The 27,829-nt window shown below is 36.9% G+C and overlaps 1 protein-coding gene across 3 annotated transcripts; it reads left to right on the top strand.

The window, feature by feature from the left end:
• Nucleotides 1–5,647: 5,647 nt before the first annotated feature.
• Nucleotides 5,648–27,829, top strand: PDLIM3 (PDZ and LIM domain 3). Of its 3 annotated transcripts, XM_082758811.1 has the most exons (8): nt 5,670–6,060; nt 10,276–10,427; nt 12,130–12,214; nt 18,286–18,353; nt 21,555–21,818; nt 24,781–24,908; nt 26,041–26,152; nt 26,974–27,829. In XM_082758811.1, the coding sequence occupies exons 1-8, from the start codon at nt 5,968–5,970 to the stop codon at nt 27,161–27,163; spliced, it is 1,092 nt and encodes a 363-aa protein (XP_082614937.1). In that variant the 5' UTR covers nt 5,670–5,967; the 3' UTR covers nt 27,164–27,829. The 3 variants fall into 3 exon arrangements, with proteins under 3 accessions (XP_082614938.1, XP_082614939.1, XP_082614937.1); XM_082758812.1 differs by lacking the exons at nt 18,286–18,353; nt 21,555–21,818 and adding an exon at nt 17,660–17,847 and having other exon boundaries at nt 5,648–6,060; XM_082758813.1 differs by lacking the exon at nt 21,555–21,818 and having other exon boundaries at nt 5,662–6,060.

The following is a 27,829-nucleotide window of genomic DNA, read 5'->3' on the forward strand; positions in this document are numbered from 1 at the left end:
GCTATTAAAGGGAGCAGAACCACTGATGACTGAATGAGCTGAAAGGAAAAAAACAACTCCCTTCTCACAGTCGCCCTGCAGTCCCAGTCCTTAGGATTCTCCCCCAAAACTTCTGCTGGCTGTCAGCACAGAAGGACAAACCCTGTTCCATACACAACATCCTCACAGAAAACATTCAGCTCTCATAAAAGTAATGAAGCATGAAATCGGAGAAGTGCAGTAATTAGGCATGAAAATTGAGAAGTGTTTTGCAACTTACTTTTTGGCCAGGAATCATAGTTACGATACGAGCTGACATTACATCAGGCTCACAAAGAAAGCAATAAAGGACAAGAAATTTCTTCTCAAGTCATAACAATGTCTAACCCTTGTGAGACAGACAGAGACACGGTAGAAATATGGTGATAGAAACATCTCAGGTAATGTGGTAGCTGGAATCATAAGAACACAGATGGAAATTCAATGTGTATATGTTATTTTGCAAAACAGTTTCCAAAATGAAGCTGAGGGGTACTTCAATGCCTTAATGTGATACAAGCATCTCATTCTATTCAAAGTGTCTTTAGTTTTTAGTTTGTTTGTGTGTTTTTTTTAAACACCAGTCAAGTTATGCCTCCAAATCCTCCGTTGCACCTTTTTTTAAAAATGAAAAAAATGAAATGCAAACAAGAAAATCAGTGCATAAGTTTCAGATAAGATGAAAAAAAAAAAAAAGAAAGAAAGAAAAAAGGCTTTAAGAATAGAAGTTTTCAATTTCTTCTTTCAACTTGCTTAGGAGTTTATGAAGTAGAGTTCCAAAATATTTAAGATTAATATTTAAGATTATTAATATTTAATAAAAATTTACTTTCCACTTATTTGCTTGTTAATTTAGATGAGATCTTTACTCCCCACTCACTAACTAGGAAGCTTCTTGGAGAAAGTAGGCTTAAGCCTTTGTTTTCATTTTTTTCCATTACTTTCAGAACAAATTTATTACCTTTTTAAATAAATTAATGAGAACGGAAATACCAGACCATGTGTTCCTGGCTTAATGAGCCTACAGACAGAAAACTTGAGAAGGTGCTCATCAGTGGCAGCTTGCTACTCAGCACCTGATCAGCAGAGAGATGTATCAGAGCCATGAGAGAATGATGAACAAAATCTTGAAATGAGAGGACAGTTGAGCTAAATCTACATTTCACAGTAACCACAAAGCTGGGGGTAAGGGAGGACAGGTAGAAATGCCCTTCTCCACCTCACATGGCTTTCCCAGCTAACGCCTGGAACAGGGGTACAGTACCAGAGTCCCACTCCTCCTCTCTTTGCCAGGGGTGTGAGGAAAATAACAGAGATCCTTTTCATACCAGCTAGGAAAATGACAGAGTATTTCTCCTTCGCCATGGAAAATGAAGGGTACTGCTAGTGTACTAGACATCCACCAACCAAAAGCTGATAACAGAAATTTCATTGGGATTCAAGCTATTAACTATCCCTGCTCCTTATGAGGCACTTAGAAATAACTCTAAACTGTACATGAACAGCTTGGGAAATCATTTAAAAATAACTAGCATTTATTATAAGTAGATTTCCTATGTACACATGTGTTTCAAAATAGAAGTCAGGCCGTGCAGTAGGGAATTTTCTGGCCTTCCACCCCTGGAGAGCCAGTCTGATTGCAGACTGTTCCACCTGGGCAAGGGAGTTTTTAAGCTCCGCTTAGTTTCCTAGGCTGTTCCTGTCTAACCTTCACAAAAAGAGGTTCAGTTCAGTACACGTTACAGAGACTAAGCTCCAAGATAGGACAGGAGGTTTAGCAGACTTCTGGCTTAAAATGCAGAGCCAGAGGAGTTTGTTCATTTCTGCTTCTGCCAGGGTTTATTCTGGCTCTGCAACAGAGCATTCTGTGATTTTACAGGAGGATGAATCACCGTCAAATATTGGTATTTTTTATTACTAAAGAGAAATGAAATGCTATTAATAACTTGTTTGTCAACACAAACTGTGGTAATTAGCCAGAAAAAGACTTCCTTCCAATCTAGGCAGGGATGCACTGGTAAAGAAAAGGGAAGCTGACACCCAATATTCTGACATGGATTTGATTGTCCAAAACTAGTGAGGTGGCATAGCATGCAACAATGAGTTTGCACATCTTGCTGCTATTCTGATGCCTAATTTTTGACCCCACTCCAAGGATCTCGAAGAATTGAGTGATAGGAGTAACATCAACACAGCTGGGATTCTTGTTTCTGGTTCAGTAAAAATAATTAGATGTGGAGTTGTGCATTTTTAGATTGCATTGAGTAGAAATATAACATTTGGCACAAATATCAAATGAAATGCTAATCTACAGACAGCAAAAGTCTGCTTCAAACGTTATGGTTAGTCACACTACGAAGCAATCAGTGAAGGCTACTCTGTGCATAAATTCACGGCACAGGCATGAAATTCAGAAGACGTGTATTTGCAGGTTAGAAAAGCTTCAACAGCTATGATCTTATACTATAATGAAACAAGAAGTATTAAAATAAATTGTTTTCTTAAACGGACGCTTCAACAGTGCAATAAAATAGAACTAAAAATGTCACTACTATGTATTTACAAAAATCCATTTCCATAGCTAGAACTATTATGAAAGCCAAAATAACGAGCAGATTTACACCTGGGTATGTTGTTTGAAATGTGTACTGTCATTAACTTGGGAGATTCATCTTCCTCTGTTTCACATGATTTCATTACAATGAACTTTTAATTTCAAGATCTGCTTATTTAAAAGCTGCTCAGTATTTTTAGCAAAGCCTGTGCCATGACAATATTCTTCCTTTAAACCCAACAGAGGGGAAGAAAACAGCCTTTATTTCACTTCTAGGATATACCTTTAATACGTGGAAAAAAAGGCTTTTGCTTCAACCCAGCTCAGCTGATCATCTTGGTCCAGTGTGAAAAACAACAGAAGACCTTCAGAGAGATAAAAATGTATACACGTTCTGTAAATAGGTGAAAGGCTTTCTTAAAAGCAGCCACTGAAAGGAAACTAGGAAACAGCCTTATGTCACATGTATCAATCAATATAATATTGCCTTTTGAGAGAGAGAGAGAATTATAGGAAAAAGAGAGTGCCCAGGCTTAAAGCTGAACCGGTGATGCATCAATAAAACAGGATCTAACAGTTGCTATCTGAACAGCAGCACCTTGGAGAGCAAGTCACTCTTCCATTAAACAAGGTAGGAAAAAAAAAATGAAAATCTTTAAGCCATAGCTCAGTCTCACCTGGGCATATAACTTCCACTGCAGTTAAGAGCAATTACCTGCCTAGTAAAAGGTTATACCTGCCCTCCACCTACACATATATATTAAGTTGGGAAGGGGTGCAAAAGCAGATCGCAGTATAGTGAAGAGGCAAGAACAAACCTGATGGGCACTTAAGCCATCTGAAGCTGTTTTCACCAACTAACAGCTGTCCCCAGATGATCAGATAACCACCCCGTAGTTACTTCACCAGCAGTCAGAACACATAGCAGGATTTAAATGGGATTTATGAAATAACAAAAATAAAGTAAGCTTAAATATTAAGATCTAACCCAATAACTTACTATCAGGAATTTGGAAGACACATCTCAAATGAACCAGTTATTATACAAGTATCTAGTTTTTGGCACTGGAAACTGAGAGTCTGAACATGGGTTTAATCTGATACAGAAATTCTTACATTTCTTGTTCCTTTTCTATCAAAGAGGACTGCATGACTCTTTATTTGAGGTTGCCAGTACTCAAGAAAAATTAAAAGGCAAATTGCACAAGAAGGAACTCTTAAAATGAGTCCATCTAACATGCTATACATTCCCAGCAACAAAGAGACATTACAGGATTCACTAGGAAAAGAAGGGGTGAAGGGGGAGGTACCAAACATTGGAGTGTTTTCACTCAACACCAGTATCGGAGAGGAAGGAAAAAGAAACTGAAGTACTAAACAGCGATAAATTCTGACATTAAACACATAATGAAACGTGGCAGGATGAACCGTGGAAGCAGAGCATCAGTATATTGAAGGCACATACTGAACCGTGTCAGAACATATCAGGGTATATACACTGGTCACAAGCAATGAGAGGTTTTTTCAAAACTTTAAAACATACAAAATATTTTAGCCACAGAGATTGATATGTCCCTGAACTAAATACCTGCCTTACTCTTTTTCTTTGAATGTGCCTATGTTCCTTAGCATAAGCTAACCTCTCCCCCAAGCTCATGGCAGCTGTTAAGCCACAAGCTTTCTGATATGGGTCTGTTCTCTCAGGTTGTTTTTTTGTTTGTTTGTTTTTGAGACAGGTACTGCCATTTCTCTTGTTCCACTCACGGTTCAAAATATTTCAAAGGCCTTTCATATTGTTAGAGCATATTCTGGACAAGAACACAGTGCAAACCCTCACAACATATGCTCCTATCTACTAGCAAGCCATGAATAAAGGGCAAATACCACAGAAGAAAATTCCAAGGCTAACTTTCATAGTCCTCAGGGAACAAAACAAAACAAACGAAAAAACACCACACACTCAAGATATGAAGACATCTTAGTGAGAAGGACTTTCACTGTATAGACGTTATCAGTAGACACAGATAAGGACATTCAGCAAGTCAGAGGAGTAAGGGGTGGAAGCCAATTTTATATTGACATATACAGATAAACACGTGGCCCATAACATAAATTATATGAAAGAATAAAATACAGATTCATGCCTATCTCACTACTCTCTTGTCCAGACTCCCCTCTATGCAGGCTACAGGCAGTAGGAAAGGCAAATGCACAGAGTTTTACCTCCTTTGTTTGACATCTGCCATATGAAACAACAGCCATAAAAAAAAAAAAAAAAAAAAAAAAAAAAAAACTTTCCTGAAGTGTAGAAAGCATGACATGTTACACCAAAACACATATTCTCCTCAGTTTTTGTTCTTTCCAAGCTCTCTCACTGACTTACTATTGACTCATTCATGGGAAAGGGGGAAAAAAAAAAAAAAAGCAGCTCTGAGCTCTGCCTGATTAGAGCTGTAGATAGTGACCTTAAAGGCCAAACTTCAAGAGATGCTTGAGAACATTATACACGCACAATTAACTTTGGTAACAGCACATAGAAGTGGAAAACTCTAACAGCATGATAAGAAAGTGAGTGAACACAGACACCATCACGTCAGAACTCCCCTTCTCTTTTGGAGCAATATGAAAGGGGTACAGAAGTCAGAATAAAGCTGAATGAGCTGATGCAAGAAAACTAAAAAGAGCACAGAGCGTTTATTCACTAACACAACCAGCAGAAGGTGTCTGGAGCTGTCTTACAAAACACCGAGATTTCTATGAAAAGCAGAGGCATCATCAACTAATACGGCATTTCTCTCCCTCAGAATGAGAAACATGCATGACATCGGTCCAGAGTTTTTCAAGCCATTCGAGTTAGTGCGTGCTGTGCTCTCAAGTAACTGCAGCTGAAACACTCAGCTGAAGGGCTGGGGGGACGTTTTGCTGCAGTGAACTATTGTGTTACAAGTAAGACAAGTTGTGAAACAACAGCTCGAGAGGGAAATCTCCTCGTGTTTGTTTACACAAAGCAGAATCACACACACAGTCAGAGCAGCGTGCTGCACAGCTCAGGAGAGCACCAGCCCTATACAAGTGGGAAGGGGGCTGCCTTAAGAAGCCAGAAGCTCACATCCTGAAGCTGGCTGACTTTTGGGCCGAGGGGGACGCTGAAGCAGCAGATGAAGCTGATGAACTTGTAAACTTTCCAGCGCTCGGGCTTTATTTGTCCGAGCCTGATACTCCCCTCTGTGGGTGGAGAAGCCGAGGGGCTGGCTGACGTCACCCGAGGAGCAGGGATAAAGCCCGGCGCCCGCAGCTGTGGGGTGACCCGTCCAGCAGGTGCCCTGCCAGCAGCACCCACCTCCCCACAACCTACAGGAAAAAGGAGCGGGAGAGCCCCGGGACACACACCCACGATGCCCCAGAACGTTGTTCTCCAAGGACCAGCACCCTGGGGATTCAGGCTCTCGGGAGGAATAGACTTTAACCAACCCTTGATCATAACCAGGGTACGTACCTTTCCATTTCCCTGCTGTTTATTGCATTTTCTAGCTGTTGCAAATGTTAGCCCTTTAGTTTTCCTCCATCTCAAAGATGCAGCGAAAAAACTGCGAGCAGATGAGCAAGGAGTTGCTAGTTCTGAGGAGAGCTAGCTGAAAATGAAGTGTTTTTACAAGCTTTATCTGTCTTTCTAGGATTGCTTTATTGGTCTAAAGGAGATTAAGTGCATTTTCTACTCACGCCTCAAAAATTAAAATCGAGTGCCTTGGCAGCAGGCAAACTCTGGCATCGTTTCCCCGGGCAGTAAGATGAGAAAATAAGTCCTGAGCCTCCTGGAGGCCAGAGCCTAGCTCTACCATTTCCACAGCTGTCCTGTGCACTTACCGGGGGAGAAGGTGCTGGGCAGGAGCTCCTCGTGTCTTGTACATCGTGTGCTTTGTGCCAACTTCACAAGATTGATCTGACCCTTATTTAATTACAGTAAAATCTGCATGTTGACAAGGAAGGCAACAGCACCTGTTTTTATCTGCAAAAGTTTTCACTTCCATGAATGTTGAATCAGGGAATTATCTAAAGTTATCTAATCCTGAATATGCAGGAGAGAATTCTTCAGTGCTTTCTGCCATATTTAGTAACAGACAATTTCTATTACACACACACCACTAAAGGGCCGCAAGAGCCTGAGCCTTCATTTTTCCCATGGATTTTGAACTATTAATTGGAATTTATTTAAGAAACTAATTACTTGATGCATGTAGCATGTAAAAGTCTACGGGTATCTACAGATACCCGTATACATCTACAGATATAGGTCCACCTAATGGCCTTAAAAATAATTTGATATTTTTAAAAATTGATATTTTTCATATTTTGAAAGTCGGTATTCAGCACAAAGATGAGAATTATTATCTTCCCTGTATTCTTGCTCCTTTTCAGTACCTAACACACCAAGTGCATGTTGCATGAGCCTCCAAATCACCCATGCCTCCTCCCCCCCCCCCAAGCCCTGCACTATGACTCAATATATACACTATGTCTGGTATTAAATAAACGTCAAGAGCCTTGAAGGATGGATACCGCTGGTGATGCCTTGCAGTAAATATGCTTCCAAACAGGAGTCTTCAGAAAGTTTAAGCACAAACCCCTCACATATTATACCAGTAAAAGTTAGTTTCATTTAAACACTTAGTCCAGATGCATACAAGCATAAAACATTACTTATTTTAAAAGTAAGCAAAAAAGAATGGTATTACTTGACTTTATATAACTTCAGAACAAATATTCATCAGACGTAGCACAACCTTTAGACAAACCAAAAAAAAAGAAACTGAATAAGAAAAAAAAAAAAAAAAGAAAGAAAATCTCTGGATATTTTGGGGCCTTCATTGCCTTTTATGGGCCTCTAAAAGAAAAATAGTTTCCATTATCTCTAATGAAAAATATTTTAGCAGTGTCTGGTTTGTATTTTCCCTGTGTTTAGATTAAGTACAATGAAGTTTAAAACTGTAGTAACAAAGGACGTTACTATAAATGTAGCTTTCTAAAGAATAAATGATTTTACAATTGACTCATACCCACCAAATGCCTCACAAGACATAAGCCACTGGCTTCTAGCAAATTATCTCAATGCTCAAAAATCACATTATAAGTAGATCTATGAAATTATATACATACATATATATATATATGAGAGAGGACATTTAAGTCTGTTTAGTCTGTTAGACATTTAGTCTATCTACCAAAAAATTTAATGGTAGATTTGTTTCATATTAATATATTTGCTATCACAGTATACATTTAGAAGAATCCTTAAATAAGTATTAATGCTGTAGCTCTTAAGAGCTGGTGAATATTTTGCAGGATTCAAACACCTTGCTCTTTACAGCCTAGATTTTCCTTTCATATAAGGTATCACCAGCCCTCCATTCACATTTGCCTTAACTGTTCTGACAAGAAGTATTATTAGCCATTAAAACAATAAACAGAAACCATTTTAAAATATTTTGAAAAAAAAAATAATAGGACAGCTGTAAGTTTGGTTGGCTATAGCCGCTGCTCAACAATAAGGAGCTTTTACCAGGACTTGTCTGAGAGACAGACAACACAAGAGATCATCTTACACCTGTCTAAAGAACAGATGTCATCTCAAAAATTCATCTGCAATTTCCAAAGCAAGGCAATTGTCTTGACTGTTCCAAGCAAATGCAAAAACCACAGCAGGTCCCAATCACTGGGAGGGAAGGAGACCAGGAAGGGACTAAAAATAGATGCATTCAGTTAGCTGCTTGATTTTTGACCCTAGTAGAATCTAACGAGAAATCAGGAAAACTTTCATTAAAATCCTTGGGACTTCACATAGATGCAAAGAAATTAGGTAAGGGGAACTGATCAAAACCCCAGTCTTAATAAAACTGACTAATTTCAGTCTGTACTGAACAGAAGATTTGGGGCTAGGCATTTAGAGGAATGCCATCCTAGACTTTAATATTGAATAGAGTTACAGAAAATTAAAGCTTGTAGAGGTTGGAAGGAATGGTAAAATATCAACTCTATATTTAAATTCTGTCTTACTATAAACATTTACAGATCACAATGGAAGTGTTTATATTAACTCAGTTTTATATTTAGCCTCTGTCTGCAGACATTCATACCTCTTCAGAAAACACAGAGCTTGAAATATTTATGAAGGTGTGTCATGACAAGTTTCATAAGTCTATTAAACAGATGATGAGAGTTTTTCTTCAAAGCATCACAACAGACATTGCCCTGCATGGGGTTAAACAGTTATTTTATCTCCAACAACGTCAGGATTATCAACACGTATCCTTGTATTTATCCAAATTGGAGTTAACTAGGATACAGATGTGCCATACAGACATGTCCTGAAGAGCAAGGCTAAAGTTTTCAGAAAGCACCAGGAGGATCTACTTCACGAAGCAGGGAGTGGCAAACAACACACACTGTGGTCGTAATATGGTTCTAAGAAGTCACAGTCTGCATTTCATACATCATGAATAAGTTCCTTAAGAAACGGCATCACCTGCATTGCTGAGGTACCCAAATTATCAATATCACACCGTGATCTTGCAAGGCACAGCCTGGTCCCTTCCTATCAAATGCAACTCTGCAGCACTTCTTCTACATGTATTTAGAATATCAGTCTGGCTGCTAATGCTCTGACACGTTATGGAACCATCCTGCAGTTTGTCATCCCGTGCATATCCACAACATGCTAGGCAAAGTCAGAAGCCATTCCAGGTTACAGGGAGAAGCATGATCACACTTCACCCATGTATTTGTTACTACCATTACGTATGTCATCTCAATGTGGCTTATTTAAGCTAAAAGCTGTTGAAGTTTTAAAAACTGACAGTTTTGGAGACCCCAGACTTAGAACCTGAGTAACCTTCTTGATTCCTGCTCAAGGCACCTTAACACTTTATTCCATATATACTTTGATTTCATTTCATGAAATCAAACAAAAAAAACCTTAGGGCTATGTCTCTGAATGTCACTGATGTTGGCACATTTCCCTGAGGTATGAATTGCACCACACAGATCACCTTGAAAGATCGGGGCCACTGCTACTCAGGTGCAGCAGAACTTAAAGTTCAGCACTTTAAGGAGTTTGGGATCTGGATTAGACATTAATAAATATATGTTTTCAGTATTATGAGCATATTTATGAGGAGAGGCCAAGCTAGCAGGAAATACAGTAGCTACTGTAAATTGTCCTTAAACACAGTAAGACCACAAATGGTTTTGCGTGTTGCCCATCAATGGCAGGTCATGCACCTGAGCATTAAGTGGCACAACTGTTAAGCAGCGTGCTATTCTGCTATTGCGTGAAGTCAGGAGAGAGAATTGAACTGGCAGCTGAGACAGAAGATTCAAGGACAAGTTAAAGCAATTACATAAATTGGAGTGGAAATTATTTAACGCAGAAGCGTGAAGACAATTTTCATCTACTTTGAAGTTATGATGAGTACAGCATTTAAGTGGTGAGCTGACAGTGGAACTACAGAGGGAACAGAAGAATTAAGAATACAGTTGTTGTGTGTTGTTGTGGTTTTTTTTGTTGTTTTTTTTTTTAATGAGCAATCATACAGTTGTTTACACACCCACCCCCAACACAACAGGGAAGCATGGTGGCATTTGTTTTTCTCTCTCAGTTTTTAAGGTATGTATGCAACTTAAGTAAGCAGTCACAATTTGTTTTTCAGATTACACCTGGAAGCAAGGCTTCGGCTGCCAACCTGAGCCCTGGTGATGTTATTGTGGCTATTGATGGCCTGAGCACAGAGAACATGACACACAATGACGCGCAGGAGAGAATTAAAGCAGCGGCACATCAGCTATGCTTGAGAATAGAGAGGTATGTGTGCACATCTGCTTGCTCCTGATGCTGCCCAACCAGCTGATTAACACAGTCTAACTATCATATAGCCTAACTAGGTAAAAGAGCTTTAAGAATTCCACAAAACCTTTAAAATTACAACCTACCTCACCAGCTACAGACCAAGCCAGATTCCCCAGAGCACACCCTCCAGCACAGGAGCAGCTTCCCTCAGCTTCACCTTCACTGAGCTACAAACAGACCACTTACTGCCTCCCCTGATGTCACAAAGCCTACATTTGATGTCAGAAACAGACAGCACTTTACATTCTTTGAAAATTAGGAGCTGGAAAGTGCCACAACAGAGTCCTTGGGTAGTTGTCACTTGTTTAGTTACCGCTCTGCTCTGACACTGCCCCAGCTCCAGATGCTGATCATTGCCTCCTGTCCTCAAGCACAGGCAAAGCTGCTAACATATCTTCCCAGTTATGGAAAGCAACATCACAGCACACTTTCACAAGGAGGAACAAATAAGGGAGACCTAAGGCCTTCCTTTATGGTCACAATATACAATATATAAATTAAAAAAAAAAAAAAAAAAAAAAACACACAAGGATTTTCCAAGCAATGTAAGAAAAAGAAGAAAAAAAAAACTCTCTTACCTAAAACGCAGGAGTCCAGAAACTTTGTACAGCCATTTCTCTCCACTAAAGCTACCAAGAGCAACAACCTGCATCTTCACATCTCCTGATTTTGCTCAGCCTTTAATCAGAATCACCTGGTGTACTTTCCCAGCTGTCTCCAGGAATCAGCCTGCTCAGACCAACCTGATGCCGTCCAGTAGGCACAGCATTTTGTTACAGCTGACCACAATATGCCTCTCCAAATAAAGGAGTATTTTTCTTGGAAGGAGAATTGTCTAGCTACTAGAGCTCTGGTCCTGAATAAAAAGTTCCTATGCTTAATGCCAGTATATCAATCTGTTACAGATTGCAATATACCACTTAGCAAGTATTTAAAAATATGGTAAGTGTAATTGCCTGTATGAAATATGTGCATATTTAAGAATATGCTGAATATTTAGATTTATATAACAAACAGTACTCACAAGATCAATGTTTAAGAATAATATTACAACATTTCAAAATCAGCTACCAAATTTCCTGTTGTCAGTGAAGGCAGAATTGTAGCAGATATTTGCATGTTTGCTGTCCCTGCTTAAGCAACTGAAAGAACCACCTATGAAGCTTTTATTTACAATTGTATGTATACTTCGCAAACCAAGACTGCAATCCTCCTGCATTGAAAAATTAGCCCTTATGTGGATATTGTAGTCATAAAAAAAAAAAAAAGAAAAAAAAAGAAACAAACTGATATTGCTGAGGTTTAGGAAAATTACTAATATATAAATTTATTTGTGAGAAATATTAACCTATCAACCACTAAGAAAAACAAAACTGTACAAAGCTTGGTCTGTCCTGGTCATAAAGGGACTAATTTGTCTTTGCATTTCATTAACCATTAAATTATTTTCCATTGTTCATAGCACTTTTCAAATTTTAAAATAGATCATTTTTATACAGTTTATGTACAGTACACTATAAACTGTTTAAGTATTTTTATGTCAAAATATTAACAAAGCATAGAACAAACTACAAATTTCCACACTGCATTATCTTTTACATAGAAATATACAAATATACAGGAATTCAAGTTAATTTCTGCCTTTCTTTCTCTCTAGGAAAGAGACTAAATTATGGTCCCCGCAAGTTTCAGAAGATGGCAAAGCACATCCCTTCAAGATAAATTTGGAAGCTGAACCACAGGTATGAATTCTTAAAATTTACCTAACCATTTTCATTTATCTTTTTACACTCTAAATGATCTCACTCATGGTTATTAAAATTCTTTGAACACCACTTCATCTGTTATCTGCCAATTTAAGATAATATGAAACATGACAGGCATCATATATCTTTCTGTATCATCTATATATAGTATATGTACAATTTTATCTGACTGGATGTTTTAGGTTTTCAGCTGCAACCGAAACAAAATGTTACCAATTTACAGTACATTCCCATTTTCTTTAAAACTGCACACATCACCATAGTTCTACTACAGGGGGAAAAAATAAGAAAATGCTCCTTTTATTCTGATGCTGTTTAAGATGCTTTAACTCTTTTAGAGACTTCACCATATGAGTTCAGGACTAAATGTCAAACACCAAAGCAATCTGACCATCACATCAGAGAAAATCTTTTTGATGTAACAGGTACATAAACAGGAAGATTTATTAATGTTGGGTCTCTTTACCTCCATATACTTTTGTACCACACCACAGAACTGAAAGTTACTAAATTGTACAAAACCCACTCAGTGATCAACAAGCAAAACATTCATCACTTCTGAACAGCAAAAGCAATTCCAATCCATTTAAATCCTCCTCTCTCTTCAAACTCACGGCCAGTCCCTTGTGAGGAGCTGTGAGCAGATGTTTTCAATAGTTAATTAGCTACCTGTTGTCTACAGCTAGTGTTTTATTCCTTTGTCATTCCTCCTTTTACTTACATGAACATTTGCTATTGTCTCAAGAGGGAAAGAGAAAAGAGCATTCTGGTTGCAGGCCAGGATCAAAGCAAGTATGCCAACTGTTTATTTAGTGCTGTCCCACAAAAATAAAATTTAAAAAATTAAAGGAAAAAAAAAAAAAAGCAGATTCCATTTGAACAAATTCTACATAATAAATGCTTCCACCAGTTCTGTTTTCACAGTTGCACTCCCAAATATGAATATGGCATTCCAGTGTTACAGTTCTCTCTCTTTGCAAACTAGAACCTTTGTGTTAAGTGATACAGCAAAGTTCATCTGAAACAATCCACCCTCTTCAGCAGTAAGAGTGTAACGAAGAAACAAAACAAGCAAAACAGCTATTTTAAGAGGTGTTTTTTTGTTTGTTTTTTGGTGGAATAGCTAGGATATACTTAGAAGAAATAGCAGAGGAACAAAGTCACTACAAAAGCTGTACAAAAGGCCATGTAGGTATGTATGACAGGACAGTAATCCAGTGATCCCTGTGCATGAAAGCTGCATTCCTAAAAAGAGCAGTTACTTACAAATAGATCACAAGACTTCAGTAAGTGCTATTTGGCAGCCTTCTGAAAAGTAATCTCCATTGAGCAATTAAAAAATATATATTTCCTAGATTTAAATAGTGAACCTCTCCATTTTGTGTATGTCTACCTCTTTCCTTTATCGGGAAATCAGGAGTACTGAATATATTCAATACATAATAAGCCTCAGAAAAGTAGCAATGCTAATAAACAAATATCCTAAACCACTGTAGGGATGATTTACATTTTCGATTAAATTCTTCCATCCAAGAACATTTATCTCTCTGATCTATATGTGGGGGAAAAAAATGCCTTTTTTCCATAACTGCAGAAATTCTACACTTAATTTTACTGCATATTTAGTCTCAGAGCTAGACCCATCAGTGTGTGTGCCAGTAGTGCAAACAATTCAGCATGAAAGTTTCTTTAACCTCAGGTGACTATTTACAGCATAATTATATGCCATGTAAGTCGCATTAGAGTGTGCTGCAGTCCAATGATGAATAATAACCTTGAAGCCCAGGCAAGTCAAAATAAATAAATAAATATCCAAAAGCAATTAGGTGTTACTTCAAATGTAAATCTTTTTTATCCAAAAGTATTGCACATATTGGTTGGTCTGCAGAAATGGAAGATCACCGAGTTCTATAAAAAGCATTTCTTCCATTTATATAATAATTAGAATTACCCAAAAGGTCACAAATGTTATAAATGCAGATGGAATTTTTCACTCTTGCCAAGTTCGCTAAGAAAGTTTCATGAGGGGAAAGTCATTAATTTAAAATACATTGGGAGCTAACTAAATAATAATAGATTAGTTTCAATTACTATAATAAATTATAATAAGTTAAATAATAATAATTAGTTGCAAGCTAGTAACAGTTATAAATGACAGTAAAACATGCTTTAAGTTGTTCACCATATCAACACAAGGCAAAAGAATGTCTCCTTTCAACAGATGGAAAGTATTCTACAGATGTTTATAGGAAATCTGATAAACAATTAATGCTGTGCACAGGGCAGCTCTGGAACAAGGAACCTTTACACAGTGGAAAGCTTTTGCGTTAGGCTGAGCAGCCCCAAACAGTCATTTGGAGACTGGCAGAGGGAATTGTCAAAACACCATGAAAAGTCTCCCTAATTTTTACTCTGGATAGAGCAAACAGAGACAATAATCCCAGCAAATAACTTCCAGCAACAGCTGCTTATTAGGAGCCAATCTTGCAAACTACATGTTCCCACATAAAAACCAACCACCTAATTTTGTTAACCTGGAGCAACCTATAGCATGATGAATAACAGGAAATAATAGACTACTTGAAGTATTACTAATACAATCCCTTCATATTCTGTATAAAAGTAATATAAGGTTCTCAGATAATATAATTAGGACTAAAAAATCATTGTAAATGACAGTGTACCTTATTAAAATTATTTATATTAAAAAAAAAAAAAAGCTCATGTGTACCTTCCTGATGTATTGTCAATGTAAAACAATGCTATGACCTGTATTTTTTTTTTCTCATTTACCTTTTTCACCTCATATAAAATTATTTTGTTTCCATCACCATATTTCTTTAATTGCTTTTATTTGGACTTTTTAACTTTTTTTTCATTGCTTTAATCTTTGCTATTGAACACTTCGTTAAGGGTGACTAGACCTTTGTCCATGAAAGACATATCCTTGGAGATATAAATATATATTATACACATAGAAAAGTATAAAAAATGCAAACAAACCAAAACCCTATTTTACAAAGTAAGCTTACAGCCTATTAACACTTATAGTCAAGTTTTGAAACCATATAGTCATGCTAATGTAGTTTTGAGAATCTAGCCCATCTTACGTAACAGCATTCGGAGATGATGATTTTAGTCCCCACTACCTCCAACAGGTAAACACGTGTGTACTGTCATGGCAATTACCCTCAAGGAACGCCAACACTTGGTTGCATTGCTAGACGCATTTCTGCAGACTTTTGAGGCTATGTTCATTCTGTTGCTGATAACTATCTCAATGCAAAATGCATTAGTCTAACAAAAAGGACATTGGTCAAGTAGAAAGATTTTTAAGAAATGAAATACTGTAATTATCAAATATTCCTGCTTAGGAATTTCAACAACCTGCAGTTCTCATTTAGCTTTGGAACTAAAGGAGGACTTCTCACAGATTCAATAAGATCCAATAAACACAAGAGCTGGACTATTTGCTGTATGTTCTTTCACTGACATTTTATATGAATAGATGAGGCTGTTGTTTTTTTTTTTTTTTAAAAAAAAAAAAAAAAGAATTTAAGTTTAACTAACTGCAAATACCTGTTTCAGAGCTGTTATATTGTAAACATGCTATTATGGTGCCATGTCTTCTGTGCTGTTCGTCAACAAGAATTAAACAGGCAGTGAAATGACAATGTTCATGGTTGTTTTTGTTTGTTTTGTATCATACATGGATTTAAACCAATTTAAAACATTTTATATTAATATCTTTCATAAAGTAAACATGATCCTAAACAGTAGAAGCTTACTTCCATTTACTAATACATTTTGTCAACAGCAACCCAATTCTACTAGACAGAAATGAAGAACTGCAAGTAAAATTTCTGTGCTCATTTATCTGATTGCTGCTTTCAGTAATCTCTTCCAGTGTAATGCTGCTAAACATTTCCATTTAATAAAGCTGCTTTTTACTGTTTGCATCTTCTGGCTGCACACTCTATATAACCATGACTTTTCTTAAGGTTTGTTCCTAAATATATTTCTAAAAGTGTTCAGATTTTTCAAATGAAAATTACAGGGCCAATTCACATTCAGGCATTCAGAACTTTTACAAATTATTCACCAAATCTTTGAACAGGGACTTGGTGTTTTCTGAAAAAAATAAAATAAAAGGGCAATAATGTTTGGGGAATAAATAAAAACCTACAGATGTCAAAAATGTGTCCATGCTTACCTAATCTGCTCTTTTTATCTTGATTTATTCCACGGATTTCAGTATTAAAATTATATTGCACTTGTTGCTAATAAGTTGTATTTTATTTCAACTGGAAATTTTTCTAGCATTCCTAAAGGTTAGGTAATCTAAAAAGGGCATTTCTACATTTAAAAAAAAATACAAACTTGGTTTAAAATTTTATTTATCAGAACAAGGAGACTGGTTTGTATCACTTGCAAGATATGACCAAAAGACCACAATTGCACCTGAGTAATGTTAAAACTGAAGATGTTTGATGTGTCATCATTTCAAAGTATGTGATAGTAAACGCACAGCATAAACTGTACACAGTGATTAAGCCAAAAGCTCCAGTACCTAAGGTACAATTTGGAATAAATCTCATTCAGGAGTATCAGAACTTAAACTCTCTATAGTCATAAGACACAGCGTGATATCAACATAAATACAGAAATGGTCTATTGCAGTATACATACCTATATAGTATTGTAGATGTATTCCTATTAGCCCAATCACATTTTCTAGCAGAGATTTGAACTCAAAAGTTAGGAATAAGAAAGGACTCAGCAGGTGTGAAAGTCCTGTTCTCACTTCACCTTTCATCCTCTGAAGATTTGCTATTAGGTGGCCTAAATCTTTGGAAGTCTAAACACTATGCAAAATACACATCTCAAAAACAAGGCCAAACCAGAGAATTGGCAGAGATATATTCTCATTGAAATATATTTTATTTAATATATATTTCTCATTAAAATACTAATGATCTGTGCTATCTTACCATTGCAACTTCCAGTCAATATGGGGGGGGAAAAAGGCAGAAGTCAGAGATTAACACTAAAACAAAGTAATTAAGCTAACTAAGTATATGTGAAACGTTTCTAAACAATGAACCTAAACATTGTAAAATATAGAGAACGATACAACAGGTTGCTATAATATTCATCCCTCCCATTTTGTCGTATGCTACTTACCAGTGTGGAATACCTTCTTCTTGCCCTGAAGCACAAAATAGTCTCTGAATGTATATGGCTTAAGTAGTGAATAGAAAATTCATGGAAAAATATAGTGTGCTTGCACCAGTTAAGAAATAACAAAGTTGCAAAAGTAAAAAATGCAGAGATTAACAATACTGATGTTGTCAGTTTTACACATTACTAGCTTTGGTGTGCATTGTAGCTTTGTGTATTTTGTCTGCCTATCACGTACAGGAATTCAAGCCTATTGGTACGGCTCACAACAGAAGGGCCCAGCCTTTTGTTGCAGCAGCAAATATTGATGACAAAAGACAGGTAGTGAGCTCCTCCTATAATTCTCCAATTGGGCTGTATTCATCTGGCAATATACAAGACGCGCTTCATGGACAACTGAGGAGTCTCATTCCTAATTCATCGCAAAAGTGAGTACTGGTATCTCCTTATAATAATACACGCTCATTTGTGTTATATCACTATCTGTTCTGTTTTCAATTAAAAAGTCCAGCTCTTGCTGTTTTGGCTGATAATCAGGGGTTTGTTGATTATCCAAAAAAATGGTGATAATTGAAGCAGTTTTTTTCCAGCACAGAAAACTCTACACTCAACTCTGTAGTAGCAGCACTGCAGGTAGCTACAATTTGCCCCGTGTTGGGCAGCAACTCTACCTCTCATCCTTCTCTAACTGCCTGTTATTCTCAAAGTTTCTCAGCACTAAAGTGATGGTCTTCTATGTACCAGGAATGTACAAATAAACATGGTTACTTCATGGTTACAACTTCAAACATTTATTACCTACGTTTTAACTAGAAATAAGCATGTATAGGCCAAAGGAAGTTATTTTAACCCTCTTGTCTTTACAGGATATCAACTACTTTGAACACAGGCATAATATTCGGCCCAAACCTTTCATACTCCCAGGCCGAAGCAGGTTATAAACTCGGAGTGCTGTGATGGATTTGCATGCATGGTGTTATTTTTTTAATGGATACTCACAAACCATATTAATGGAGCATCCTGAGGCATTTGAAGTTAACTTACAGTGGTATATAACTTAATGCTGAAATTTAAAAACCTGAGTTGGTGGACTTGCAGATATCAGGCTTGAAATTCAAAATTTCCAAAAGAAAGTAGGACCAGACTCTACTCTCAGTTTTACAGATACAAGTCTGAAGGAACTATATTCATGAATGATTCAGATTACAGTGTAGCACCAGGTACTGTACACACAAATTTACAGAGCTGTGGAATTCTTCTGCCCAAGTGCAAATATATGTAACTTCTTAACTTGCTAAATAAAAGCTAGCTAGTTTTTTTTAATTACCATCTATCCTATACAGAGATTTTAAGTTTACTTTTCAGCAGACAGCTATTCAGAAGACAACCTAATGACCTAATGCAGTGCTAAAACAGAACCATCTGATGCTAAGACCTGTAAAGCTCTAGAATGCAGAAAACATCATATATTTACATCCCTTGTTTTGGTGTAATATTTCTCTATCATAACTGGGGGCAAAATGCCTGGCTTACTATGATTTACAATATTAAATACACAGAGGAAAAAAACAATACAAATTCTGTGGTTAAAATGCAAGGCAGTTCAAAAAAGCTTGAGTGATGCAATAAGATGCTATCCTTTATCCTTTCTATCAGTAACAGGTTTTACTGGTGGATTTAGTGTACTGTATTTCATACTGAAGGTCAAACTGCCTGTGTTTTAGTTATACTATTTTGAGTCAGATAAACAAGACTTTATAAAAAAAAAAAAAATGTCAATCTCATATGGATTACCAGTTTTGTAGGATGTGTTGCTTTGGAAACATACGTGGCCTCTGACAGGAGGATTTACATGTAGACTAGACAAAATAGATAACAAAAGAAGATAGAAAATAAAGAAGATTAAAATATAAATATATGTGCATATATATGTAAAAAAAAAAAAAAAAAGATAGACAAAAGCCTAGACTGTCTTTAGGACCACTTGGCACCATCTGCATGTACCTAATCAGATTTACAGAAGCTCAACGGGGTGTGTTGGGAGCCTATTCTCGTAATTCAGAAATCTCAATTATACAATATTTTCAGTAAAAATGATTAAATAATTGGCTATTTTCCAGCTTGCCAGATAATACCAACCTGTAAGAAATGCACCAAGTCTCAGAACTTTAGCTGGGCAAGTCTGTGTGGTATTTTAGTGTCAAAGAAGTCCATATTTACAAACTGCAGAATCTCTGATGGAGAATCTTACTTCCACAAAACCCTGGCTGTCACACTGTTTGTCTCCTACTTTTTCAGCAGTTTGGCTGTAAAAATACTCTTTGTTAAATACAGCAGAAAAACCCAAACCTCCATCCTGACTGTAATTATCCCTTTAGAACAGACAGCTGAGACTAAACAGCACTGACTAAAAGAAGAGCTGATTCTGGACTATGGGATTGAACTAACAGATTTGACATTAGCCATAATTTTGGACTGGACTTTGACAAAACTAACTGGAAATTATCTTCTTTATATATGATTATATTTTATTTATACTTCACTTTATTCTGCTTTAACATTACTTCAGCTGTTCAGAGCAAGATTTATGCTTTTTCTGTCCTTCTCTTATTTTCCATTTACTAACACTATTAGCACCGACAAAACTTATTTTACTGCATAATCTAAGGGTGGTCTTACTATTTTACACACATACACAAAAAAAGGGCTGTAAATTTTTAAATTGCCCCATGTATTAATATTTTTGTCTGACTCGCTAGGTGATAATACAGAGCTTATACTTTTGCTTTCAGGCTTGCCTACCATTCGTGGAATTACCTTTCTTTTGATTTGCCTTGAATTGTAGGCAATGTATTTCCCTTCACAATTTTGAGAAAGTGGTCCTACACAAATTCTCCATTGAATCAAAGGGAAAATTTGGGTTTTCTCCATACACGAGTAGTTACTGGGCAGAGTACTGCACTGCACAAACTGTGAAATGTGATACACTCCCTGGTTTACACAGAATCGTTCATCTTGGAAAGAGCTAACATAACCCTGATGTGCAGGTTGGAGGAAAAAGATCAAGCATTTATCATCTCTTGACTCTGAATATCATATAAATGGTAGCCTGTGGAAAGCCTGGGTTAAGTGCTGGTACACAGCAACAGGAAAGAAGTATCCCTGAACCAAGAAAGCCTCTGAGGTGCTATGGAGAAACGACGGAAGTATTGAGATCAGTGACATTGAAAAAGACTAATGCTTGCATTGTTTTACTAGTTCTTCTTAACAGACTACATGTTGCTGTGCAGCAACTTTACTGCAGTAATGTAGACCAACATTGATATAAAATTTCACATCCTTTTTATTTTATATAAATCACATGTAAAATCTACTTGAAACAATTATTTGAATACATAGCCACTGTTTTTGTGAAGGACCACTTTACATTCTACTGGAAACACTGTAGTTTAGAAAAGCAAAAGTATGCCTGGCTATTTTCACATCTTTTTTTCTTTGGAATATGCAACAAATATTTAACAAATATATATATATATATTTATATGTTGTTAAATACGTTTTTAAAGATTAATAAATACCAAGGAAATGTAAGAAACGTTGGATTTATTATGTGACTTTATAGTAGTCTCTTCAGCCTCAGATGGATTACGAGGTACAGGACTGGAATGGTGCATTTAGGATTCCAGTATTGCAGGTGTTTATTCTGTCACTGACACGTACAACTCACATAACTTTTGTAAGCTACCCTTTTGGAGATCTTAGAAATTACTCGCTTAGAACAATGAGTTTTAGTGAGGCTTAATTAATCCTCAAAGAATATCTAGCATTCAAAATGCAAAGTAATACTGTGTTCTGAATTATTCAATCTCTTATATTTTTGTCTTTAAAGATAATGCATGCCAGAATTTTGAGGAATGCTTTATAACTGGCATTGACGCTTTTACTTTTCAGTGAACGCACATACTTTTGCTTTTCTCTGCTTTCTCTACTTTGGCTTTTCTGTATTTTTTGTTATATTCATGCTTTTCAGCCTTGTTAACATCACCGTATTCCTGTACTTTTGTCTTTCTTCTCTATAATCCGACACGCACTGCACACCTTTCTGCAATCTGGCTGTAACGTGCAATTAACACAGTGGATGCAGTACTCCTTCGGGGATTGACTGTGGCAGTGGACGCAGCACCCCCTCTTCCATTAGCACCGTCAGCTCTATCTGCCCCACCGAGCTGAAAGCGGTGTCTAAGATGGCCCCTAACGTTCCCCTGGAAATGGAGCTGCCCGGTGTCAAGATTGTACATGCTCAGTTTAACACACCCATGCAGTTGTACTCAGATGACAATATCATGGAAACACTGCAAGGCCAAGTTTCTACAGCTCTGGGGGAAACACCCATCATGAGGTAATTAGAGCAGTACGTTTAATATTGTTGGATATACAAATTTAGAATATACCGACAATCCCAGGCTTTAACAATTTACATGGTTTCTACAACAAGTGAAAGGGTTAGAGAGAAACTAAGTTACTTAAAAACATTACGTATTTTCATTAATCTATTAGTAATTTATGACTTTGAATGAAAAAGTGTTAAAAGTCTTTCAGATTTTACAAATAACTCTTTCATAGGAAATCATCTCGTAGTTGTAGCTACCAAGGAAAAGCTGATTCAACTGTCTTTGCTGACCAACCACTCCAATTCAAGATTGATTCCCTCCAAAATTCACAACTATTTATTACTGTTTTAATTGTTGCTATTTAAGAATTTATTCTTATTAACCGTTAATGCATTATTATTATTAACTGACATTTCTTTCAACCTTTGAAATTCAAGTTATGAAGCTTAGGAGATCTTGTAGGTATTCATGCTCTTTAGCGCCCACCCAGGGCAACTCATTCAGTACCCCTAGCTTTTCTCCAAAAAGAGCTGGAATTGACTTTCTAGGCCTACTGAGAGATCTCTGTAAAGGTCAAAAGCTGATTCATGAATTTTACCTACTACAGGAACTGAAAGGCAGGTAGTAACCTTGTGAATCTGGACAGTACTGATGAATAATAAAATGTTTTAAAGCTCTACTCATGTTTTTCAAGGTACAATTTATCATTCATGCTGTTTTATCTCTACTTTTGCATAATAGTAACTTATTTTTCTGTTTCACAACAGTACTTAAGTTAATAATTTATAATATGTATGATGTAAACTAAAGCTAATTACTAATACTTTAAATAAACAATAATCTCTGGCACCGATGAGTCTTTTTCAGCACCTTGCAGAACTGGGCTGTTACTAACCGTAAAAATCATATTTGTCTAGTATTGAAGTTTATGCTAATCTGATGAAAACAAAACCGTACTTCACGAAGTCTACTGAGTGATGTTACTCTACTGCATGAATCTTATCCTCAATCACAAAAAAAAAAAAAAAAAAAAAAAAAGCCAACTTACTTTTTCCTTATTCTGAAATATGGATTAAGCCCAGAGTAATCAGGTTTCATGAATGCCTGTAGCATTCCCAGTTTGAGAACTGTCTGTCTACACAGGTTTGAAATCTCTCTTTTGTAGTGAGATTCATTTTCACTGGGTATGAATTTAGAAATGTTTTCTCATACCCTTGTGCCTGATTTTTGGCTTTTGTGTGTAATTGTATTATCACTTGTTTGACTTTTAGGAATAGTTTAGTAAAGAAGAGAGAATCAAGGGTTTAATTAGATATTTTTAAAAGAGAGCTCACTCTTTAGATTAAAAGTTTACGAGGAGAGAAGAAAATGGTATTTTATTCACTGGTTTAAAAATGGCTCAGAGAAAGCTGGTTGATTCTTGAAGATGTAAGCAATTAATATAATCAACAGTAGCCTCTAGCTAGCTGCCCAAATGCTGCTGCTCTTACTGTGCCATTTGACAGTCTAGATGTTATCCTGGGAAACAAAATTGTCAATAACTGTTTGATTCCTTGTGAAATTAGTGGGTTTTTTTGTTTGTTTTTGTGTTGTTTGTTTTTCCAGTAGCAACTTAACCTAAGGTTCAACAGAGAGTTAGAAGCCAGTTGTAACAGGAAATTTAAACTGGACATTTACACAAATATCAGTGGGATAACAGACTGCACTGAAGTGAATTTTGACCTTTCTAATTGGTCCCAGTAGCAGTTTGAAATTTACAGGTGCCACACATTTGGCCTATTCCTGACAGTGCATGCAGTCATCTGCTCTTCTTTTCAGCTACTCAAGATGTTAGTTATCATGATCAATTTAAAATACTCGGTACAGTTTAAAATACCATGAAATATTCTTGGTACATTCCTTAGTTCACAGGTCATTGGAAATTCAACCATCAACTGTTGTCAGGGAGTGTAGAGATAGGACAAGGAGTAATGGCTTTAAACTAAAAGAGGGGAGATTTAGATAAGATGTTATGAGGAAATTTTTCAGAGGGTGGCGAGGCACTGGCACAGGCTGCCCAGAGAAGCTGTGGATGCCCCATCCCTGGAGGTGTAAGGCCAGGCTGGATGGGGCTTTGGGCAACCTGGTCTGGTGGGAGTCATCCGTGCCCATGGCAGGGGGTTGGGACTGGCTGGTCCTTGAGGTCCCTTCCAACCCAAACAAGTCAGTGAATTTAAGTGTTATTTGGAGAAAAATTTACCTTATATTTTTATCATAAAATTGTCATTACAAAAAAATAAGTCATGTGCCATTCTAATATAATTTACAAAATAAATTTTCCAGTCAACAGTGTTTATCTTACGATGTTCTCTACCACACAATTCCTACTTCATTCTCTTTTGACACCTCCATATATTAAATAAGTAACAATTAGCTTAGATAAATAATCACCTGATTATTAATATGAATTTGGCTGACTGAGCCAACTTCAAAAATTAAGAATATCTTGTCTTCATGACACTCTTCCAAAGTGTTTGTTTAGGTTTTGGCTGGCCCCATGTAAAGACATGAGCTGTGATTTTATCAGCATTCTTGAGGCCAGCTGCTGTGACAATGGAATTTCTGGATACTGTACCAGAGAGCATTTGCTAATACAGCAGTTGATCACAAGAATGCAACTGCTTTGAAGTTAAATGCAAGTACTGGCTTATTTCCAAATGCTGTTAAGAGCCAGGGCAGTAATTATGGAAATACTGTCATGAGTTCATAGATTTATTTTTGTATGAATTCCACTGAATATTTTTCCAGTGCATTAGATCAAGAGAAGACTATATAAAGCAATGCTACCTGGAGGAAAGAGCCCTTCAGTCATTGTAGAAATTCACTCGTCTTTACGTTTGTTTCCTGAAACATATTCTATGCCTGTCAGAGCTATTGCTTCTAAGTTATGTTAATTAACTGTTTTATCTGCTCTTCCTCCCTGCGATGCAGTGACCCAGCTCCCACTGCAGTGCCTCAGTCCGACGTGTACAGGATGCTGCACGCCAACCAGGAGGAGCCCAGCCAACCTCGTCAGTCTGGCTCCTTTAAGGTGCTCCAGAATTTAGTCTCCGAGGAAGGTGGTTAATAATGACATATTCTACCTGTTCAAAGTATTTCTAAACGTTTGTGGGAAGGGGGGAATCTGAGAATAAAATAAGAAAGATCAGAACTACACGAAGTTCTGACAGACCAAGTCCTTTTGAATCTGACACGTGCCTACTAACATTTTTCCCCTGCCTTTTATAGCTAGCAATGTCCCATGTGAGTGAGATGGGAATGTTAATTAAATTTTTCAGAATCTCTTCTCAGAATTTTAAGACTGTTAGTGTACAAAGTTGATTACAGCTGAATGAGGTTTTATGCAAGAGAACTTTTGGGATAACAAGAAACAAAACTCTCTCTTCCACATCCAGGAAAAGAGAACTATAAACCAACTCCCAAAGTAAGTTTTACTCATCCCTTCTGCATTTTAAGTAAAAACTGAAGACAACAATACCATTTACAATCATATTTCCTTCAAATGAAGAGGTTTTGAAAATAAAAAATAACATTAAACTAAAAGCTGTAGGTTTCTTACATTTACAGTAAGCATAAGTAGTAAAATATAACCAAAAATAACCTAAAAATATTTAAATATTTATCATTTCAATTTTTATACCTAAATATTTTCCAGAGAAGGAATAAATATATCTATATTTTCTGTACATACGTTATTGTGGGATTCTGGGGGTAATCTTCTTCTTGTACTTTGCTGTATTTTCATATTTGTATTATGTTATAAATCTTTCTGGATTTCTTGTATGGTTAGTTATACAAATAAGAACTAAGCTTTCAAAGAATAGGTCTTGACTATGTTAAGGTGCTATGTTAAAGCCAAATCCTCCTCCTTCTCCTATTATACCCAGGATCTGCAACCAGTCAATTAGCAGATGCCTATGAGACAGAAAGCACTATATTTTTAATCAGTTATAATTACCTGCTTTTTAATCAGTTGTAATACCTGCTTTTTGGCTATAGCATACAATATCCTTCCCAAGTCCAAAGACATGGGATCTGGCCCACTAAACTTGTACAGAGAAACTTCATTATTAGTTGGCATAAGTGAACTCCTGTAAATACATCCAGAAGTGTGTATTTACATGAAAAGTGCTTAACTGCTTCAGCTGCTTAATATCAGCCTGTGCTTAACAGAAATGTTTTGGTTCTCAGATGGACGCCCTGTGGGTACAAGAAGTGTGAAAGCACCTGTGACAAAGATACCCACTGGCTTGCCTGGTGCCCAGAAAGTGCCACAGTGTGACAAATGTGGGAGCGGAATTCTGTAAGTTGTTTCTTTCTAGTTTTAGAAATCTCTAGCATAAGCACATGCCTTCAAACACCATCACAAATGACAGGAATCTTTATCAAGTGATGGTCCCTGCCTGAGAGACAAAAAAAAATGCTTCTAGAAAACAGAGATAAGAGCTACTGATTTGAGATTTCGGTCAATATATTTTTACATGTTAGCCACTTTAAATACAGACAATTTCAGTTTTGACAATGTACTGCGGAAGTTTTAATTAAGGTGTCTCAGGGCCTTTTGCAAGCCAATCATTAACACATGCTAATGAAAACAGCAGTCACCCGTGCTGTGTTGTGTTAGGCTGTGAACTCGCCAGGTTGTTCAGGGGTGTAGAGCACCCCTCTCCCAGGTGAGTTTGAGTATCTGGAACACTGAGGCCTATTTTGAAACTTCAGATTTATGTTTGATTGACATCACTAACTTCAGCAAAGGACACAGATAATGATGAGCTCAGACCGCAGTCACCAAGGAAATGTGTGTTCTAAGTTCATTTACCACCATTTTGATAGGTGGGACTGTACTTCCTGTGTTGTAGCCAAAATAACGTGATTCTTCAAACCCTGTTTCTCCAATAAACTGTCAAACAGTCTACATCATCTCCTCTAATGCCTTTTATATCTCGCTTACTCAAACTCAATTTCCAGTCTTAGATTCTGCAGTGCCTGGCAAAACCAGAATTAGGTCTTAAGGCCTTAAGAGAGATACCTAAAACTTGCTTTGTGTCATACTGCTGTTTCTTTGCACTTTAAATTCCTATGAATTAATTGTTTTGTTTTTTTCTTGTAATTGTTTCCATATAGAGGGACAGTGGTGAAGGCACGGGATAAATACCGGCACCCAGAATGTTTCGTGTGCTCCGACTGCAATCTTAACCTGAAACAAAAGGGCTACTTCTTCGTGGAGGGCCAGCTCTACTGTGAAGCTCATGCGCGAGCTCGCATGAGGCCACCAGAGGGATATGAAGCAGTTACTGTTTACCCAAAATGCTAGTCTTACCTTAGCACACACATACATGCATGCACACGAGAGGCCATTACCAGCTTAGAACTGCAGTACAAGTGTCAGGACTCCCACCTGAATCCAAAGTAGCAGCTTTTAAACTGTCTCTAATGGGAATCTGAGCAAGGTGGGAGTCCCTATTAACCAGCAGTAACGTACTATACCAGTAAAATTCTGTCAAAGGATTGTCTTTGAAGTTGCCAGTATAACTCGGTGGAGTATGAACTAAAACAGCTGTACTGGAATAACAAAAGTGAAACAGCAGAGGTATTACAGGATCACTACAGTATATCCACATATCCTGTAATCAAGACATTATTTTTAACATAAATTAAGAATCTGTGCAAGCAGCAAAAAACACTGAAAGCCTCATTGTGTTACAGGCTGTGCGCTACCAAATAAAGAAAATTGACAGATCATTAGATAAGCAGCTATTTTACGTGGATAGTACAAAGCAACCAGATGTTCATGTCTGCTTCAACCATCTATTATTCAAGCATCATTAATGTGTGCCAAAAAATAAATTTCGCTTACTTTGCTTTGAATTTGGGGTTATATTTACTTAATTTTCTGATGCAGCAAATGTGATGAGGAATAAATACCGATTCATACAAGAAAATGCCTAGTGTAATAAAGACCATTTAGTAAGAAGTAAAA

This window comes from Aythya marila (assembly GCF_965140915.1).
Source record: "Aythya marila genome assembly, chromosome: 4".
NCBI lineage: Eukaryota > Metazoa > Chordata > Aves > Anseriformes > Anatidae > Aythya > Aythya marila.